General features: G+C 46.4%; 1 protein-coding gene across 1 annotated transcript in view; it reads right to left on the bottom strand.

Moving 5' to 3' along the window:
* The window catches only part of Tcerg1l (transcription elongation regulator 1 like), a 181,838-nt gene that overhangs the window by 125,579 nt on the left and 35,227 nt on the right, over positions 1–21,032 (bottom strand). The window contains exon 4 of the mRNA XM_052174404.1: positions 20,342–20,539. Within this exon, the coding sequence (XP_052030364.1) occupies positions 20,342–20,539 (198 nt within the window). The remainder of the gene's footprint in view (positions 1–20,341; positions 20,540–21,032) is intronic.

The following is a 21,032-nucleotide window of genomic DNA, read 5'->3' as shown; positions in this document are numbered from 1 at the left end:
ACCACAGCAAAATCATAGCACTTGCCCTGGGTTGACTTAAAACTCACACAGCCAAGCAACAGGTTCTTTGTTCCTGTCAACAGTGCTCTGGGGCCCTAACTGTGGTGCATAGGTTATGATAGAAGCTGTCCAGGTTCATGTGAAGAATATTTTAGCTATGTTTGTCAGAAATGCTGACTCTTCTGTTGGTCCTGCAGGTGGGTGGGGAACTGGAAAGAGATGAGAAGGTGTCTCCACTGTGTTTGTCCCCATAGCTTCCTTATGTATGGGTCAGTTTCTATTCGGCTCTGCCCGTGGTCATGTTGATCATTGAAAACATGTTTCTCTGAAGACTGTGGCAGGTCACCTGACCCACTGCCCACTGGGACTGCTGTACGTCTTTTCAGATGTTCTTTATGGTTTCTTTTATGGGCTTAAACATCCTTCCGATCTAGTAGAACTCCAGAAGAACTGTTTGGGGCATTTACTCTGCTCCCGGGCCAGCTTGACCACCAGGTTAAATTGGAAGACCCGCCCTAGATCAAAATATTCTCACGAAAGAAGAAAAAATATATTTCAAAGTTGTATCAATGACCAATGGGAAAATACCAGTCTTCAGCTCACTGAGTTAATAAAAACCTGCCATTCCATCTTGATCAGCCATTTCTTCAGCCCAATCATTCTATTTCAGCTAATATAAGAAAGGTAGCTTTAGAGATGAGAGACACATGACCATTCAGGCTGGTCAGTGACACTGTACTGGTCATTCTCCCCACAGGCAAAACATCACAGTTTATAATGCAGTATAGGCAGCAAGCTAAGTGCCCTTTTGAGCCCCTCCCAGGTTCCGTGTGGCCAGGAAAGGTAAGGCATCAAGGTTGTCTTAAGCCACTGTGGACAGTGGTGTCTCTTGTGCAATTGTGGGTTCCTGGCTCAGAAACAGATACAGGAAAGGGCTGCAGTTCAAATTAAACATAAAAAGCCACTAAAGGCGTTTCTTCAGGACTAGGTAGGGAATGAGTGTTAGAGACCTCATTAAGAAACAACTGGCAAGGCTGAAAGTGAGGAAAGAAAATTCAGAAGCAGAAAAAGAGCTCCATGGGAGGCGGTCTCAGGAGAGTCAGCTATGCTACTCCTGGGACATGTGGGAGGACCCACCCTGAAGCCCTTGGAAGATGGCTTCTAGGAAATCCTGAGCTGTCGTCTGGCTTTCACAGATGGCCTACAATAAGATCTGAGATGAGAAATGGAGCAAAGGACTGTGCAGTGTACAAGTAGAACGAAGAAGGACTAAGCCTTGCTGAATTAGAAAAACTGGCCTTTTGTTTTTTGTTGTGGTTGTTGTTGTTGCTCCCAGTCTTCCTGTCTTAGTGTATTTTCCATTTTTGTAACAAAATGCCCAAGACTGAGTACTTGTCTTAGCTAGGGTTTTTATAGCTGTGACAAACCTCCATGATGAAAAAGCAAAGTGGGGAGGAAAGGGTTTATTCGGCTTACAATTCCACATCGCTGTTTGTCACCAAAGGATGTCAGGACAGGAACTCAGTCAGGCAGGATCCTGGAAGCAGAAGCTGAAGCCCACTCCATGGAGGGTGCTGATTACTACCTTGCTTCCCTTGGCTTGCCTCCAGCCTGCTTATGAAACTCAGGACTGCCACCTCAGGGATGGCTCTGCCCACAATGGGCTGCTTCCTCCCCACTGATCACTAACTGAGAAAATGCCTCACAGCTGCATCACATCATAGTGAAGGGCATGATGCTGGGAGTATGTGGAAGAGGAATTTCAGTATGAGATGGTGAACACAGACAAAGGGGACTGTTACACCGAATGCCTTCCATGGCCCTAGAGTCAGAGCAGCCACCACAGCAAAATTATAGCACTTGCCCTGGGTTGACTTAAAACTCACACAGCCAAGCAATTGGTTCTTTGTTCCTGTCAACAGTGCTCTGGGGCCCTAACTCTGGTGCACAGGTTATGATAGAAGCTGTGCAGGTTCATGTGAAGAATATTTAAGCTATGTTTGTCAGAAATGCTAACTCTTCTGTTGGTCCTGAAGGTGGGTGGATGGCTGGAAAGAGATGAGAAGGCGTCTCCACTGTGTTTATCCCCATAGCTTCCTTATGTGTGGCTCCATTTCTTTCTCCTCCTTAGAGAAAGACAGGAAGTCAGAGAAAAGAGCCTGACTCGCTTTGTGTCGTTTTATTTTGTTTTGTTTTTTTATTCTAACTGCCATCCCATGAGACCCAACCAGAAAAGTACCAATGTCTTCTGAGGGCAGTGCCCCAGTGATATAGTTACTTCACGTTAGGCTCAGTCTCTTAAGGGTCCTTTCACCTCTCAGGTTGCCACTCTGAGGATAATGTTTCTCACACAGCACCCTTGGGAGACACACTCAAACATACTCAAGCTATAGAACCTTCATTTGCTTAGTGATTTTCAAAGTGCAATGACTTCTGAACCAAAGGCCAGATTATAAAACCTTGTAAAAATAAAATTGATTCTGGAATCTAGCCGGCTCTTCAGCTAGTGACAACAGTGTCTAAAGCCTTGCACACACAGCCCCACAGAGGTCTAAGCTTATGACTTCTCTGATGCTAAGAAAGGTGCATCTCAAACTTGCATGTGTGTTGCCCTGTTGTTGCATCTAATGTGTACCAACCCCAGAAGCTTATGACTGGTATCAGCAGGAGAACACCTTCCCTAAGACCAGCCAACTTCCTTTGACCCATTCTGCTTTGGATGCCTTGGTGCCTAGAAGGTGATGACTCTCCTTCTATAGCAATACTCAATATGAACTTCATCTCTCACTGAATGCCAATGGCTAGTGTTCAAAGGTGATAAGCCAAATGGCAATGATTTCAACACTGTAATTAGTACTAAAGGATAAATTAAAGCAGCACCATCTAAGACTCAGGGAGTACATGAGGCAGAGAGGCTCAGTCTTTCGCCCCATGAGTATGGTGCATCTGAATAAGATCAATATGAAGAAAGTATTAAGAAAAGCCAAGAAAATGTCTGGGGAAAAAGAGATGGGTGTATCCTACGATGTCCAAGGCTTGGCCTCAGGGGTTTCATGCATTTGAGAGGAAGGGAGAAAAAGAGAGACAAAGAGACAGAAACAGAGATATAGAGACAGAAATAGAGACAGAGACATAGAGAGACAGAAATAGAGACAGACAGAGAAAGAGGCAGAGACAGAGGTTTCCCTGCAATGTGGGAACCTGGGTGAGAGCCCTGTGTAGTGAACCTGAGGGCGGGGTTCTGCTCTCTGCAGTCTGGGAAGGTGGTCAGATTTCAGATTTTCTAGGCAGAGCAGCGACAGGAAGTTTACTAGGCTTAGCCACTGTGCTGCAGTCCTCACTGGCCATGCCCACACTGGTCTCAGAAGTGTCAGAGTGCAGGGCACACACTCTTATACAGGTTAAGATCAGGGTAAAGTCAGATTACATTGCTGGCTAAAGAGACTCCCAAATACTGTTGTCCCTGAGGTCACAGCGCAGCAGGGCCTGTTTCAGTTTATAATCCAGGTGCCCCAGACTACAGAGGAGTTTGGTTGCAGCCTGGTGCCCATATCTACTGCCCAGAGATGGCCCAATATCACCCTGCCCTAGACACTTTGAGAAGTAAAACCATGACAACTGGAAGAGTCAAGTGTAGAGAGGAGTCCAGAAGGGGCCCAGAGCACAAAGAAGGAGATGAGCCTGTGGGGTTCCGTCAGTGCTACAAGGACAAGCTTTGAAAGCTCTCACCACAGGCATGGCCACACTGTGGGACCATCGGTGTCAATTACACCCCACAAGGACTAATCCTTCTGCTAAAGGACTCAGGACCTTCTTGGCAAAGGACGTGAGCTGATGGAAGCCTGCCAAGCCTGAGCTCCTCTAGAGGGGCTCATTGGTATGACTGTCACCAGCCTGGGATGCAGGAACCGTGACTCTGCCACAGGCTGGAAAATAGTCTGCGGAATGTAATTAAAGAGTCCAATGAGAGGAGGCACCAGAGCGATATTAATTACAGTATTTAATCCATTAGGTGGGGTTGCCTGGCCTAACCTCTTTGGAATTCTGAGTTTGTCTATGATTAATTATTTTGGGGAATAACAGCCAACATTATAGCTTGTTAATAGGCTTAAAATAATAAATTAAAAAAATAAAACCCGAGAGAGGTTGAAACCAGCTTTAGTTTCTAAAGTGCCTGGCTATCTCATGAGTTCCTTCCCTCCTCGATGCCCTTTTCCCCATTAAAGCATTTCACACCATCCATCCACATAGCTGTCTGTGGCAGGCATGTGGAGTTCAGCAGAGCCCTGAGCTCATGTTCTCAAGACAACGACCAGTCATACCACTTGTACCCCAATTCTCCCCAGAACCCTAACAGCCCAGGACTGGAGTAGGCCCTTCTGAAGAGGCTGGCGTGATGGATACCAGTCAGCTAGTAGTTAAATATTTAGTCCGGATACAGGGCTAGCCAGTGCTAAACTGAAAACAAGAGATGGGGAGCTGTGAGTAATGGGGGCCTGTGGGACACTCTCCTCAGGCCAGGGTAGCAGCGCTGAGTGGGTTATAGAGGGACAGACTAAACTCTAGAAAGGACCTGAGCAGGAAGTCCCCATTGGAGGGGGAGGTGGATGGCTCTGGACATCATGTTCCCAGTGCCTTGGTTACTCAGCTTCTTCTAAGCATACAGGCTGTACCTGTCCTCCTGGGGACATGCTGGGAACATATTGGGGACATGCTGGAGACACAATATCACCTTTGCTCCACTGTTCTGTGTCCCTGGCATAATTAAAGATGGGGATCACACTGGAGTGTAAATCCAGTCCCAGGGATGCTGGCTGGTCTGAAAGAATCAATGGACCCTTACAGTAAAAATCAAGTCTGAGGAGTCTCCAGGTCCCTAAAAGTACTGAGAATGAAGGGTGGGCAGGCAGTACCCTCCCTCTCCTGGTTTTACCTGGCAAGGTGGGAAAGCCCTGACTTTACTGGTTTCTAAGGCAGCAGCAGGCTGGCTAGTGCACCCAAGTGCTGGCCCTATAGGGGACTGAAGTGACATTGGTGAAAGGCAGCACACTTGTGCCTTTTCTGCCCACAGAAAGGATGTTTAAATTTTGGTATCTGGAGTGGTTTTCCCCACTTTTTTCTAGAACATTCTAAACAGGAAGTTCTCTCTCTTTCTCTTTCTTTTCTCTGTACATGTGCATGTGTATCTGCGTGTGTGTGTGTGTGTGTGTGTGTGTGTGTGTGTGTGTGTGTACACTCTGTACAGCATAGCTACATATGTGGACCTCACTATAGACATGTAATTAAGGTATAAATCACATACCTCACAACTCATCCATTTACAGCACACAATGAGTGACTGATACTAAAGTAAGGGTCATGTGCCCATCACCACAAGCAGAGTCAGAAATTCCATGCCTGAAAAGGATCCCTAGGTCTTCCTTTGTCCACTTCCTCCCTTATCACCTAGATGCAACCATTTTTAAAAAACGAAACAAAACAACAACAAAACCTCACCTCTGTATGGTCTGGTCTATTAAACGTCTATTCTAGATGTTTAAGGAAACAGTCCTAGAACATATGATTTGTGACAACTTTCAGTTCTTTCCATTGCCTGTCTATGTTGAAGCATACATGGGCCCTTACTTTTTTTAGGATACTGAATAGTATCCAGACCACATGTAACATATCCACTCAGGAGTTGATGGGCATTGGGTTGTTCTTGTGATTCTGTTATCCTGTGAATAAGTGTGAAATGCACATGTGTTTGCACATCTCTTGGATTTGCACCTAGGAATGGACCTCCTGCATCACAAGGTAACCCTGTATCAACTACAGAGGAGCTGCTCAGCTAGCTCCCGCATGAGGGCTCCACTTGCTTGCAATCCCACTGCGATAGGCGGGGCAGCTTTGATTTCTCTACATTTTCACTAATGATATATCACTGTGCATTTTCTTCCTTTCGACATTTATAGAGTATGGTGATTCAAATGAGAAATGCTCCCCACCCCATGGTCTTTGGGCATTTGAGCACCTGATTCCCAGTTGGTGGCTGTTTGGGGAGGTTTATGTGGTTTAGGTTTAGCCTTGCTAAAGGAAGTATGTCGCTGGGGACAGGCTTTGAGAGTAAAAACTTTGAACCACTTCCAGCTTGCGCTCTGTGCTTTGTGCTTGTATTTGAAGGTGTGAGCTCTTGGCATCCTGCCCCTGCCCCATGCCCACTGCTGGCTGCCATGGCTCCCTGACACGATGGACTCTTATCCCACTGAAAACATAAGCGCAATAAACTCTTCCTTCTATAAACTGCCATGGTCATGGTATTTTATCACAATAGCAGAAAAGTAACAAATGCAAAGGGTGAGAATGGAGTCTTACGGTGGTGTCATTGTCACTTTCCTGATGGCTAATAATGTTGAGGATTTCTTTTTGTGCCCACCTGCCATTGAAGTCCTTGGCCATTTTTTGAGTTATTTTGTTTTGTTTTGTTGGTTTTTTTGTTTTGGTTTGGTTTGGGCTTTTTAAAGCTGGTTGCTTGTCTTGCATAGGCATGTTTACAAGTGCACATGAATCTTTCATAGACTTCCTGATATACTGATGGGTAATAGTAGCCATACCAGGTCCACAGTACAGAGCTGACCCTGCAAATACCACATGCTTTTCCAGGCTCCAAGCAAGCTTCTACGAGAATCCTGGCAAGAACCCTGCCCTGCCCTGCCCTGCCCTACCCTGCCTCACTGCCCTGCCCCACAGCCACTCTGCATAGCATAACCATCTCCTCTCTCCATGCCAGAGAGTCTCTTTATCTTACTTCATTCCCCAGATGTCACCTGAGAAAATATGAGTACAATAAAAATTATAGCTTACTCGATAAAATTATAAAGACATTTGAATGCAGTTTGGGATCCATTTGATGCAATGTGGACATTAAATATGCACGTAGGAGTGTCACAGAGACATCTTGGCATGTGAGCCTAGAATCAGGGAAGTGGTCAGGCTGAGCAGAATTCATGCAACAGTGACTGGGGCTGTGGGACTGGGTGGCTTTGGCAGCTGAGTTGTGGCAGCAGAGTGTGGACTTGGAAAGGGGATCCCAGGACTGAGCCTGGTCAGCTCATTTAGAGACAAGAGAAGAAACAGCTCAGGACATGGGTATTCCATATAACAAAGTGGAACTAACCTGACCAGGCATTGTGCGGGACAGGAGTATGGAGAAACTGATGAACGCTGTCAAACACTGACAAAGGTTCAGTAATAGCAACATAGGAAATATATGTTCTCAGATACGGAAAAGCACAGTTTCTGATGACCTTGACGGGAATGGTATCAAGGCTGTGGATGTGCCCGTGTTGCCAGAATTGAGTCCAAAAGAAATGAGGAGGAGAGAGATTTTGATTAGCAAGTATGTAGATCTTACTGGGGGAAATCTTATTTAAGGAAGGGAGAGAACATTGGCATCCACTGGAAGAATCTGGGTCAGAAATGCCACTCAGTTCCATGTGAACAAAGCTCAGCTCGCTCAGGAATCAATGTGTTCTTCCTGGCAGGTGACACCTTGGAGATCACCGTTGACTCCACACTGCATTTCGCTCACCCCCAAACATGCTGCTGACAAGCCTGATGCCTGTACCTTTAAATGAGGTTGGTCCAGATCCGACTTCTACACAGCATCTTCCACCATCTGCTTTGCCCAGGCCTTTAGCATCTCTCTCCCACCTGCATAGTCACTACAGGTGCTTCCCTGTTTAGGTGGCTGGCCAAGAACTAATAAACTCACACCCAAATGACTTCATATGACCTGGCCACATATTGCAAAGTTCTAACAGAGATAATACAAGATAATACTCTCTTCCTACGGCCTCCGTGCCTCCATTGAATGTCTGGCTGACAAAGAGTCTTGACACAGATGTATTACAGAGGTACAACAGCTGCCCTTACCAGACACATGCAAGAGAAAAGACTGTGTCTCCTGGCTCTCGAAGTGAGGTGCTTTCAGATCAGACATTAAGACTTGCCCAAGTCCCAAGCTGGACTAAGCCCAAAAGGGTCCTGCTCTGTAAAGGCTTTGTTTGCTATGAGCCCCTAATGACACCCCAGACCAGGTCTCCACAGGACTGACTAAATATAGGGGAGATCGGAGCTAGTGATCTAGTCCACTGATGTAAGTAATTGTCTCCTCTTGGAAAGAGGTGGCCTCCTTGCAGTCACTTCAGACTGTCCAGAATCTTATCCAGAAACAGCTCATGAGTAGGGAATGCTTGACTGACTGACTGAGCAGGCAAGATAGGAAACTACTTATCAAAGAAAAGCCAGATCTTTTCTCTTCAGATCTTCTGCAGAAAAGTCCATTATCTTAAACAGATGTAAAAGCACTGTTCTGCCACATTAGCAGGCACTACTCAGTTGAAGGAAGGAACAGAAGGGAAGCCAGGGGCTTGGGAAAGGCACTGATGGGTTCACCATGGATGCTATCTAGACCCCAGAAATCAGCTTCTCCTCGGGTCTTAGGTGTTGCCACCTAAGGATGGTCACTCCTCCCACGGACACAAACACACCAGATCCTGGAAGTAGAAATGTATTCCTTCTTTTGGTGATTGTCACATCTCTTTTTTCTTTCTAGAAAAGTCTCAGATGCTTTCTTTAGGCCTGTACACACTGCCATATGGTGCAGGGCTCCAGTTAAAGCAGAATATGGTTCCACCCGGCTGCCTCCCCTGACTTGACTTGGCTCAGAGCTGCACCTGCATGCCTGTGTGCATACACAGGCTCTGCACATGAACAGCTTGTGGATACAAAGCCTCAAATCCTGGCCCCTCTTTCCCAACCCATCACAGGAAGCAAAAACATCAACCTATCAACCTGGCAAATAAAAATGTAGGACAGGAAACAATGTTCAGTATGTACTCAGAGAATGGGTCAAACAGAGGCCTCTCTGCTTATAAAAAAACAGTCCCCAGAAACTGGGAGCAGACACCAGTTTGACCTGGCTGGGTTTCTGGGAAAGCAACCAGACTGTGGAGGTTTGAACAAGGTCCCCCATAGTCTCAGGCATTTGAATACTTGCTTCCCAGTGGATGGCTGTTTAGCCAGGATTATTAGGTGTGGCCTTAGGGAAGAACTATGTCTCTAGGGCAGATTTAGAGGTTTCACATGCCATTCTGAGTTAGCTCTCTATGTTTCTGTGTTCAGGTGGAGATGTGAGCTTTCTGCTATTGTTCCTGCCACCTGCTGCCTTGTGAGCCTGCCAAGGAAAATGATGAACACTTATCCCCCTAGAACCCTAAGCCCAAACAAATGCTTCTCTCTTAAGTTGCCTTGGTATAGTGGTTTGTATAACAATGGTCCCCATAGGCTCACAGATTTGAAAGTTTGGTCTTTCAAGGTGGTGCTACTTGACAGGGATTAGGAGGTGTGGCTTAGTCAGAGGAAGTGCATCCCTGAGTCCCTGAGGTTGGGCTTTGGTGTTCCAAATGCTCAATCCAGGCCCAGTGTTTCTCTTTCCTCCCGCTACCTCCTGATTTGAAATGTAGAAATCTCAGCTACCTCTTCAGTACCATGACTTCCTACATATGGCCATGCTTCCCATCATGACAATAATGGACTAAATCCCAGAAACTGCAAACCAGCCCCAATCAAATGTTTTCCTTTATAAGAAGCTGTGGTCATGTTGTGTCTTCACAGAAATAGAACACTGACTAAGATACTTGGCCATGTTTTATTCATGCAACAGAAAAGGAACTAACACGAGGTTGTAAAAGTAACTAACACATTGGCCATGTATTAGTTATGATAATGGTGTGGATGAGGGCTGGGAAAAGCCAAGACAGCCCACCAGAGGCCACCTGCCCCTGTGTGCCACCGTATTCTACAGACACAGGAGGCTCACCATGCTGGCCAACTGGACTTCTTGATGGAGTCTCCAGCCCATTATTTTAAAGGGGCTAAGTTTGTTTCTCTGTTGCTGTGGCAAAATACTCTGACAAAGCAATTGAAGAGAGAAAGGGTTCATTTTCAACTCACAGGCCAGGACATAATCCACCTTGATGAGGACGTCAAAGCAATAAGGTTTGAATCACCTGGTCACTTTACATCCACAATCAGGGAGCAGAAGGCCTAAATACCATTCACCTCAATTAACCTAATCAACATAATCCCTCACAGACAGTGTGGCCATAGATTCAGCAATTCCTTAAAGGCATAGAGAGGGTCTTGTCTCCTAGGAGAATCCGGATCCTGTCAGGCTGATGATTAGCCATTACAAGGATGAAATACATGTACAGAATCTAGCAGAACATACTCTCCCCATTACTCACATGCTGCCTGTATATTTTAATTCACCTTAGGCTAATGGAGTTGAGGTTACTTTAATTTCTAATATGTGCTGTCTTTTCACTGTGTCCAAGTGAGAACTCATCATATCAATATCCAGGGAATTAATGACGTAATGAAAAGGAAATCAGGAGTCAGAAAAGATGCTGATAGTTTGCCAACTGCTGACCTAGAGGCCATCCCCACCAGGAACCTGTCACAGCTGTGACAGGACAGGTGGTACAAACTGTCCCCAAATTAGACACTCTGCATATATTCCTGGCTGTTCCTTGATTCAGAGCCAGATTGGGAAGCAGAGGGAGGGAAGTGTCAACTCAAAGACTACAAGAGAATGAGAAGCTAGTCCCAGATGTCCTGTCACCACTCCTAGGTAGAGAGAGAGAGAGAGAGAGAGAGAGAGAGAGAACACTTATGAGTCCCAGGAACTTGTGCTCTGAGCTCAAGGCCTCAGGTGTCAAAGTAGCACTCAGTCCTTACTAAACCACCACAGGTTCTTAGGACAAAGACAATGAAAACGTGGAACTCTGCCACCTGAGTAACCCGAGTCCCAATCTGAGTCTGTTTACTCATACAAAGCCACAGACTTTCTAGTACATTCCATTTCCCACTCTTTCTTCTCAGTTTCCACCTACGCCCCATGTTACTTTCAGGGAAATCGAGGCAGGCCAGAGCCCTAAGGTGAGTCCCCTTCAGTCCACTGACTGAGATACAAATTTGAACACAAGATAAGGAATCTACAGGAAGGACTCATGCTTGCATAGCTTTCTAGTCCTGCAGAAGGGTTAGGCCCAACCCTCACAGCCTCTACCCCTAGCACCTACCCACCTACCCACCCACTCCTCTGTTGAGTGAAGGTAGAGCCATCACACTTTGGACCACCACACTGAGTGCTGCCTTGCGCTAAAACCCTGTTATCTCCCCCTCCTCTACTTCCACCAAATTCAACTAAATTAACAAAACAGCCTGTGGATTAGAGGGAAATCTGTGAAAATTGGATTTGTAGTGGGTATTAACATAAGAAATTTAAGTACTCATAAGCTAATTCCAAGGAAATGTACATTTAACAAAAGGGTGGGAGAGAAGGGACTGCTCATCATGGAGGAACTTAGAATGGCCAGTAGGTAGGGGCAAAGGCAGGCAGCATCTCCCACCATCAGGGAATGGATATCAAGACTACTGTGAGACAGAACAAGCAGCCTGCTATGGTGGCATTAGTGGAGAAGAGAGGACACAGGCTCCACGAAGGTCGGAGCAAGGGGAACCCCTGATCACAGACGGTAGGAACAGAATTCCCTGGGGCCATGACAAACAGCTGCAGTAGGGTTCAAAAGAAGCAAAGGAAGAACTGCCACATGGCCCAGACGTCCCTTTTCTGGGTGTACACCTGAAGGAATGAAGTGGTCATCCTATAAAGAAAACTGTGCTTCTTGTAGCCTTGTTCCCAATAGGAAAAATAGAGTGACAAGGTGTTTAATGAATGACTCAAGAAGCTGATGTATACACACAAGACATAAGGATGGATGACATAAACCAGGCACAGAGAGAAAAGTGTTATGTGACATTATCACATGAGAAATCTGGAAAAAAATAAATCAATCAAAAAATTAGAGAATGGGAAGCATTAACAGTAGCTTTATGCAGGACAAGGTTTAAAGATCAAACATGCAGCCAAAGAGACAGATCAGTGATTAAAAGTGCTTATTGTTCTTGCAGAGGACCCGGGTTTGGTTCCCAGCACCCAACAGTGACTCATATATACTTGTAATTGAAGTTCTGGGGAATCCACTGCCATTTTCTAGCCTCTGAGGACTCCTGCATATATGTGGTATATATAAACTTACATAGGTTCATACACATTTAGATAGATAGATAGATAGATAGATAGATAGATAGATAGAAAATAAATCTTTAAATACCAAATATATAATATAACATTAAAATGGATGATAGCTGGTCTTGAGATTGGAAAACAAAATCAGGCACCCATATGAGAGGTGGATGCCTATTTGGTTAGCTACAGTAACCATTCCACTATCCATATCTCTCATAATGCATGTCACATGGTTTAAGCACAGACAGTAAAACATAAGGCAGAACCTTTGAGTGAGTGAGTCTATGTCAAGCATCAGAGACTAAGAAGCAGGAAGGGCAGGTCTCCATCAGCAGTCTTAAACAGGCAGAGCGAGAAACCCAATGGAAGTGGCTAGCTGTTGGAACAGAGGGCTGAGGTATCCTGAGCAGCCCTGTGCAAAGAAGATGGGGTTGAATCCTGCTTTATAGTAAGACATGTTTGTTTAAGAACATCTACATAGCACAGCTAGACAATAAAGGAAGAAAGAGCCCAGGAATAACCTCCTACCACTAAATTCTCCATGACATGCATAAATGCCACAGGAAGAAGAAATTTCTGGAAACTCACTCAGCAAAGTACAGAAAACTTGACACCTGCGTTGATAATAAACTCCATGTAATTATTAAAAATTTTCAACAAATTAAAAAATCCAAATAAACAGACAAAAGAGCTCTGACTTCAAGAAACAGATCCTTGGTACCAAGGAGCAAATGAGTAACATCTTCCAAAGTCAAATGAATAACATCTGTGGCTGCCTGGGAGACACTGGACACGGGCATCATGGTACACTGTAGCCCCTTTAGAAGGCACTTCCAGCAGAGGCAAGGCCATAGAAACATCCATGGTTGCCTCTGAGCAGGAGCAGACTGACACCTGGTATGGACAAGTTTCCTTTCAGGGGAGGAAATGGTGCTGAGATATGGTGGCCGGATGCTCATAGTACAGCAGACTTACTAAATACCACAACTGCACAGCACAAGGTAAAAGAGTGCTTCATTTTATGTTTTGAGGGTTTTTTTTTTTAACTCAAATCATGAGTACATTAGTTTCCCTCAGAGACTAGGGTAGACACATTCAGAATCTACAAGGGAAGAACATCTACCTGGCTGTGAGAGAGATTCCTTTTCACAGAACCCACTCGAGGCCTCATCCCTTGAGTGACTGTCACCTTTCCCTGCAGATGGCCCATACCAGGTTCCAGGGGCTTTGACACCCTACAGCATTCTTGAACTGCCTCCAGGAACAGCGTCCCCTCATTAAGTCAGCCAGGCATTAGGTTAGCACACTGATCCTGACATTGGGTGTGAATTATGGTTGCTGTGGAACATTGGACGCTATGGAAAGGCCCCAGAAATCCTTGAAAGGCATTGAGTGGTGGCCACCCTGCCCTCCATGGCCATGGGGCTTAGGGCCTGGTCTCCACTGGCCACCCTACCTTCCATCCACATGGGGTTTCAGGTTTGGTCTCCACTGGCCTCAGTATAATGGTTCAGGCTGCATGAGACCCTTGAATCTTTCAACTGAAACTTTGGATGTCAGAAATGCAGAGACCATGAAAAGAGGGAAGGACCATGTGCTATTTCAAAGGCCCTCACTATGTAGTCTTGCTCTCCTCCTGACCTGATCAGAGTTGTCCTGAACCCATCTCTGTAGTGAGAGCTTGGCCCCTACCATGACCAGGTATGACTATGGCTCAAAGGTAGTGCCCCTCCTTCTAGCATGGCCCATTATAGGAGCAGGGAATAGGAGCTCTGGGAATAGGCATCTCCAGAGGAGGGTACTCTTCATTTCGGTCCTACAGGAAAAGGATAGCAATGCTGGTTCTCACTCCAGGGTCTCTCTTCTGAACACTCAACATATGCACCAGTTACTAGGCTGTGAAAGGTCTTAACTGTGTCCATTCAGCAAAGAGCTATTGACAGACAGCTCTTCAAGCCTGGTTATATGTAGTAGAAAGAAACATGTGAACCTGACATTCCGGGGAGGGATTGCAAGGGGGAGAAAACTGAACAAATATCAACACCTAAGATCATCCTGACCTTGATAATTGTCTCAAAGTCAGCACACAAGAAAGTGAAGGTGGTTATCCCACAGTGCACCTCCCTGACCACACTGTCTCGGTGGTGAACAACCAGCCATATGTGGTACTGAGGGGCTGAGAGAATAGCACTCACAAGAGAAGTGGCTTGTGCAAGGACCCTGAGGCAGCTGAGGGGCTTGCTTTGCTTGAGGTAAGAAGAATACAAGAGGGACAAAATCCCAAGCTGGCCACAAAGAGCATACTCTAAGACTGGGGTAGGGGGTCCAGCCTAAACTATTGAGCCAATTGCTTGGCATATGGAGGTGTATTTGCTGCTCTGAGACCCCACCCCCACCCCCACCCCCACAATCAGTTTACTTACTAGAAGACTAGGAAAGACACGGGCTCTGCCTTCTCTATAATACCCAGCATATTGAGATCTATTACGGAAAAACTCAGGTTCCTATGGAAACACAGGACATCAGGTTGAGAGAGTTACTTCCAGAATGAGTGGATGGGTCATTTCTAGGGACCTGGCAAAGGCCCTTGGGAGGGGCCCCAGCAGAGTGAGGTCAGAAGCAGAAAGAAAGGAAGCATTTCTCCAAAGGAAGGTGCATTTCTCCAAAGGAAGGTGCGGAGTTCTGTGGCATTTCTGAAAGTGTCCCCAATGTCCCCCCCCCAAGCATGGGGCATCTCCACAACCTGTGTGAACAGGTGATCTGCTAGCATGAGTTTTGGGGACACACTTAAGAACCACATACAAAAACACAGTCACAGAAGAACGTATAAATGTGGCTTGTTTCTGTTAAATTCAGCAGAGCCCCACTAGGCAGCATGCAACCTGGCCAGGGCTGACACATGCGCAAGAGGAGAAGGCATTGCACAAGCTACAGAGGAAATGACTGCAGGGGGTTCATTACCTCTGGACTGGAAGGGGCCAAGTGGAGAGGGATCCACGGCTGTGTCCTGCCAGCCCCTTTAAGGGAAGCAGCAGATGCCTCCAGCACTAAGGTCCTTTGGGATGAGGATATATTTTCTGTTTCCTTTTCAAAGACAGAGTGGGTAGGATATCATGGTGGAGACAGCAAATACAACCCCCCGCAGTGTGTAAATTTCTAGGGAAGGTGGTAGGAATGGGAGGTTCTGGGGGGTTAATGGTAAATGGTGAGCAATGTGGTGTGGAGGACTCCCAGGGTGCATGCTGTCCTTACTTTGAGATCCCAGCCACAGGATTCCCACAAAGGAAGTTCTGCCCCTCCCCCACTGCTTTGTGTAGGAATGCAGGCTCAGGGCATTCTTATAGAACTCCCTATCAGAGATAATAAATTCTCAGAGCTTCCAGCTTGCTTGTTTACATTCAATCATGATCCCCTCTAGGCAGGGCGACCTCCAGGTGCCAGGCACTTGGGAGTATCCCTAATTATATTGCTACAGGGTTTATGAATTTTTGTCTCTGGAAATCTCTAAAACCATAATATGTATTTTATGGCACTTTTTATTATAGTAGAGGAAAGAATAATTCATGTAGTTAAAAATAATAATAAAATAAAAGAGGGGCCAACTTTACCCCAAGCAACTGGCTTTCCGTAGTCAGAAGTAGCTTAGTAGCTGTTGAGGTCCCTAATGAGAGAGCTGCCAACCACTTGAAAGGCCATGGGCTACCCTGATGCCCTGGGAGTTCTTGGACTTGGTATGTGGCTTAGCTGGCAAGTCATTGGGAGACAAAGAAAATCGTCTGTGCCCAGCTGTTCTGTGGCAAGACGGCATGCTAAATTTAAACCAATAAATAGTTCTGGAAGCGAGAGAACAGGTGGCAAATGGTCTCTGCGGCAGATGGTACTTTCTAATATTTGTATCTGATCGTAATTGGCGATACTAGAGACAGTGTCTCCCTGCTCCCATATCACCTTCCTCACTTGAGAGCCTTGGAAAGGGTGGGTCCCACTTTAAAAATAAACTCTATCATTCTCTGGAGAAAAGTCATTCCAGATATTTCATCTGATGGGGAGGGAGGGCATCAGGTACCTGGCTCACTTTTCCTAGAAAGATCTGAGCAGAACTTGGTGTTAGGGTTCTCTCTACCACAATTACCTGGCAACAGCTAGATGTGCCCCTCCCTACAGTTACCTGGCAACAGCCAGGTAGCCATGGCCTATAAAAGAGGGTGCTGGGCCCCCTCTTCTCTCTCTTACCTCTTGGCACTCTTATTCCTCTCATCTCTTACCTCTTACACTCTCTTACTCTCCTCTTATCTCTCCACCCCTCTTGAGCTCTCCTCCCCTCCCCTCTCTCTCCAGGTAGTCATGGCCAGCCTCCACTTCTCTACTCTCTCTACTCTCTCTGCCTTTCTCTGCCTCCACTACCCCATTCACTCCCATCCTCTGCCCTAAATAAACTCTACTCTATACTATGTGTGTGTCTGGTCCCTCAGGGGAAGGGATGCCTACTGGGGCACCCTCTTCCCCCACACCACCCAATACCATTCTCCCTAAACCTCTTTCTCTTTTTATGAACCTAACAATGGTGCTGAAACCTGGGAAATAACACTTGGTCCAGTGACTGCAGGCCAGGCCAGGCCATTTCGGAAACACCAGAAAGGCGTGTCTGCTCTGTTCCACATCCTCTGCTTCTCTTCTTGTCCTCAACCCCCAGACTGCTCTACCACTGAGACATAAGTGTGATGCCCAAGACCTCTGCTCCCCTGCATGTGATTCTTTTATAATCAGAAACCCTGAGCAACAGTGAAAAGTGAGCTAAGATCCGTTTGCTGGCGGCAAGAAGGTCCCTGCAGTGTTCTCCTTTCCTGGTGGCTCCTCCAGCCACCAGCCTGTACCGCCATCTGAACTGACAAGTCTCCAAATGAGCCTGCTCCTTTTTCCAAACTGCTCTCTGCCCCCAAGTGGGATTCATGGACAGGTAAGTAACCAACAGCATCAGATTCCACAGATGGACAGAGCAGCTCTTCTCAACCGGACATGGACCCAACAGGATGCTGAACCAGGGATGTCACCGAGCCCACAGATCCACACCCACATCCTATTCTTCACTGACGAGTACAGGAAAGACACTCAGTCCAGAAGAGGGACAAGTTCCACAGGTGTCTGGCCTGGGGAGAACAGTCACAGGCTTTGGCTGTGCGCATTACACATCAAAGGAGACAGCCTCATTATAACTGAGCTAGGAGCTGGCTCCTGGCTCTTTGAGTATAAGTTTAGAACTCCACACACACACACACCAGGGCTGCAGACTTAGTGTAACTCCTCTGGCCCACTTCTCACCACGGAAATATTTCCTTCCAGTGCTTCAGTTAATGAAACACACACACACATACACACACACATACACACACACACACACACACACACCAGTCCTCCCTGACCAGCAGAGATTAGCCATGTAGCCCCAGTACAAGGTCTCACAGTTTCTTAAACGATACTCTATTTTAAGCTAGAGGTTTTATATGGAGGTAGAACATGGGACTGTCATAAGGATTGCAGGACCCAGTCTCTACACACATGCTGACATAACCAAAATCCATCTCCAGTGGTTGTGTGATATCCCCAAGAGTCAAAAATTGTCCTCAGCCTAGCCTCATTAACCCCAACTGTATGAAGCCTCTGGGGCATCTGGCTTTTTACATCAAACAATAGGCAGACCCATCATCTTAAATGGGAATCACTCTTCCATCATGCAGTTTGCTCAGTGCAGATATGCCGAGGACCACAGACGGCAGATGAGCTTGCATGGGCAGCAGGCTGCCTCAGACCTGCCTTCCCTGTCCATCTAAGCCTGGCTCCTCCACCTGGCTCCACACCTCGACCATTAAGGGCTTTGTCTTCCTCCTGATCCCAGCCTGGCTTATCATTTGTAGGGTTGTCAGGAATTTCCTGACAAACTGATCCTCTGAAAAGTCTGTTCCTTCACTCCACTCAACCCATGGACTCATGAAAGTAGCGTAGAAGCAGCTTATAATGGCCAAAAGTAACTTGGAGAGGACAAAGGTTATTCCATCTTGTCAGGGCTGGAACTGAAGCAGGACCATGGAGGGATGCTACATCCTCTCTTGCTCCCTATGGCTTGCTTGGCCTGCTTTTTTATAGTGCCCAGGACTACCAGCCCATGTGTGGCACTGCCCACGCTGAACTGAGACCCCTCTACACCAATCATCAATCAAAGAAATGTACCACAGGCTTGTTCACAGATTCACAGGCCAATCTGGTGGGGGTATTTTCTCAATTTAGGGTTCCTTTTCCAAAATGACTTGTGCGTCTGTCAAGTTTACATAAAACTAACCAGAGCAATGAACAAGTTATGCATTCTTCCAGCTGCTTTTAGAAGCTCAAAGGACACTTGATATGGCTTTACCCCCCCACACACACACACACACAAGAACTATACCCAGTACCCTTCAATGGCCTTCTGTGTCCAGTTAGACAAGAGACTCAGGCCAACACAACCAGCTAGCCACACCTCCCAAAGAAGGCCTGGCTTGGACACCCCTGAATTTCACTAGAGCTGGAAAGGAAAGCCGGAAGGCAGCATAGTGTCTGGTTTCAAGATAAAATTTCATAAGCATCAGTGGATTGAGGGGTTTTAGCCCACAGCTTCACACAGCAGGAATGTGGGCTTCAAACACAGATTGCCCAAGGGCTTGTTCCCATAGCATCTAAATGAGAGTTCACTAGCACACTGAAATGGAATACAGATTTTATTCTGGGTAATAAGTGTGCTACTGGCCAGCTAGTCTATGCAGCTGGTAGAGAAACACAGAGGCCAAAGGTCCAGTTGAAAAAGACCATGTTAGATTCACCAGAAAGAAAATCAATAACCGAGGGCACACTATAAACCTGGAACATGGGTTATTTATCCTTGCTTTGTATGCACGTAAGACAATGTGCATATATGACCATGTGTGTGCATACACGCATATGCTTACATGTGCATATATGTGCTTGCATGTGTCTCATCCAGTGATATATTCCCTGTTATTGAGAATGTAGCAAATAACATGATTAAACATCCCTTTAACCAAAGTGCTTGGGATAAGAACTGTATTGTCTTTAGAATATTTCCAAATCTTGCAATATTTACATATACATAATAAGACATCAAATATAAACACAAATTTATTCATTTTCTATAATATGTACACAGGCTTGAGTTTATTTTATATAATGTTTTAAACAATCTTATGCATAATAAAGTTTTCTAGAGTGGAATTTTCTGACCTATGGCATCAAATCAGTGCTGAGAATTTCTGGCTTTGGGTTTATTGATACAGGATTCTCAACCCGTCTCCTGCAGACTTATTGTATAAGCTCTACCACAGCACATGATGACCTCTTGAAAGCAACTATATTCACGGATGAAAGATTTACTATCTGGCATTCCAAGTTGGCATTGCTATCACATTTGAAGAACCCAGCATTGCACAGGACACGGGGTACACTGATTCCAGTCAACAAATACAACACAGAGAGCGGCGTGCACATCCCATGGACACAGCTGATAATGTGGCCAATTGGGGACCCATTCCACAACTCAAGAGCCCACACCTCTGAACCTCTGCACTCCAGGATGCTGAGATACCTCAAGTTCATCCTCTCCAACTCTCTAAAAAGGCTCAGTACCCTGAGGACCGGTGGTTCAGGGGCCATCATGCCTTTTGTCCCCTGCCCCTGGGCGGGAATTCCCATATGCGCACAGCACTATCTCAAATCGCAGGCAGGATGAAGGAAGGCAGTGTGCAGCTCAGCAGTGGACCTGGTGTATAACCAGCTAGGTCAGCTACTCTTCTTGGGTGAGCCACCCCTCTCTGTCATGTGCCACACAAGGAAATGACTGAGATCTCAGGGTCATGAAGAATTCACATGAGTTGTAAGGGGGTCTTATCCCTTCACACAGGCACATACAAAAAGCCACATGGGCACAGTCAAGCCATGCTTCATGGAGTCCATGTGCATTTGTATAGTCTGACATTGAGCAAGCCCCACACAAGCCCAACTGATTGACCCCCACATACACTGGATCTGGCCTCCAATAACCCACAGCATGTGTCCAGAGACAGTGACCAAGACACTGAATCCCTCGGCCCACCTGGCCCTGCTTCTCCAGATCAACTCTGGGAGCAATCATGACCTATCCAGGTGGCACAATGTTCCTACCTGAGAATGGGGCGGTCCGGAGGGGGATTCTGATGGGGGTCAATGTCAGCAAATGGCACGGCTGCATGATGGAGGGGGTCAGGCCCCGGAGTTCCTCGGGGTCTACAGAGACCATGGCAGTAGCTGCAGCAGCCGTGGCAGCAGTGATGGTGATGGTGGGACCTCTGCTGACTGGCTTAAGGCTGTCATGGCAACCACCTGTGGGAGAGAGACCAAGGTCAGCACTTTGACACACACATCCATTTCAGGTAACAATGCCCTCAAAACAGGTGAAAGTAACACTGCCCTCTCCAATGACATCCTGTACTAGTTAGCATTGTCCCCAGAGAGAATCTTATCCTTTAACACATACACTTCACTGTGTGATGCTCAGAGTGCCACATTACTGAAGCCACCAAGGAAGAGCTAGGACATGTGTACCATAAAAGGAAATAGAGACACTGTGCTACACATGTGTGATGCGGGTCATCTGAAGCGACCTAGAGTATGATACTAAGAGAATCAAGGTTGGGAAGCTCTGCAGAAAGGTGTGATTGTGGGTGAGGGTGAAAGGAGTTTCAAAGCACTGGGATGTTGACCACCTGCTCCAATCCAGCGAAGAAATCAGCACCCACTCAGGTTCTCCCAGATGATCCTAATACAGAACCCAGACATGACACCAAGGCTACAGACAGTAACTCAGGCTGCAAAC

The sequence above is a fragment of the Apodemus sylvaticus genome, chromosome 1, assembly GCF_947179515.1.
Source record: "Apodemus sylvaticus chromosome 1, mApoSyl1.1, whole genome shotgun sequence".
In the NCBI taxonomy this organism is placed as follows: Eukaryota; Metazoa; Chordata; class Mammalia; order Rodentia; family Muridae; genus Apodemus; species Apodemus sylvaticus.
This window is presented reverse-complemented; position numbering and strand designations above follow the sequence as displayed.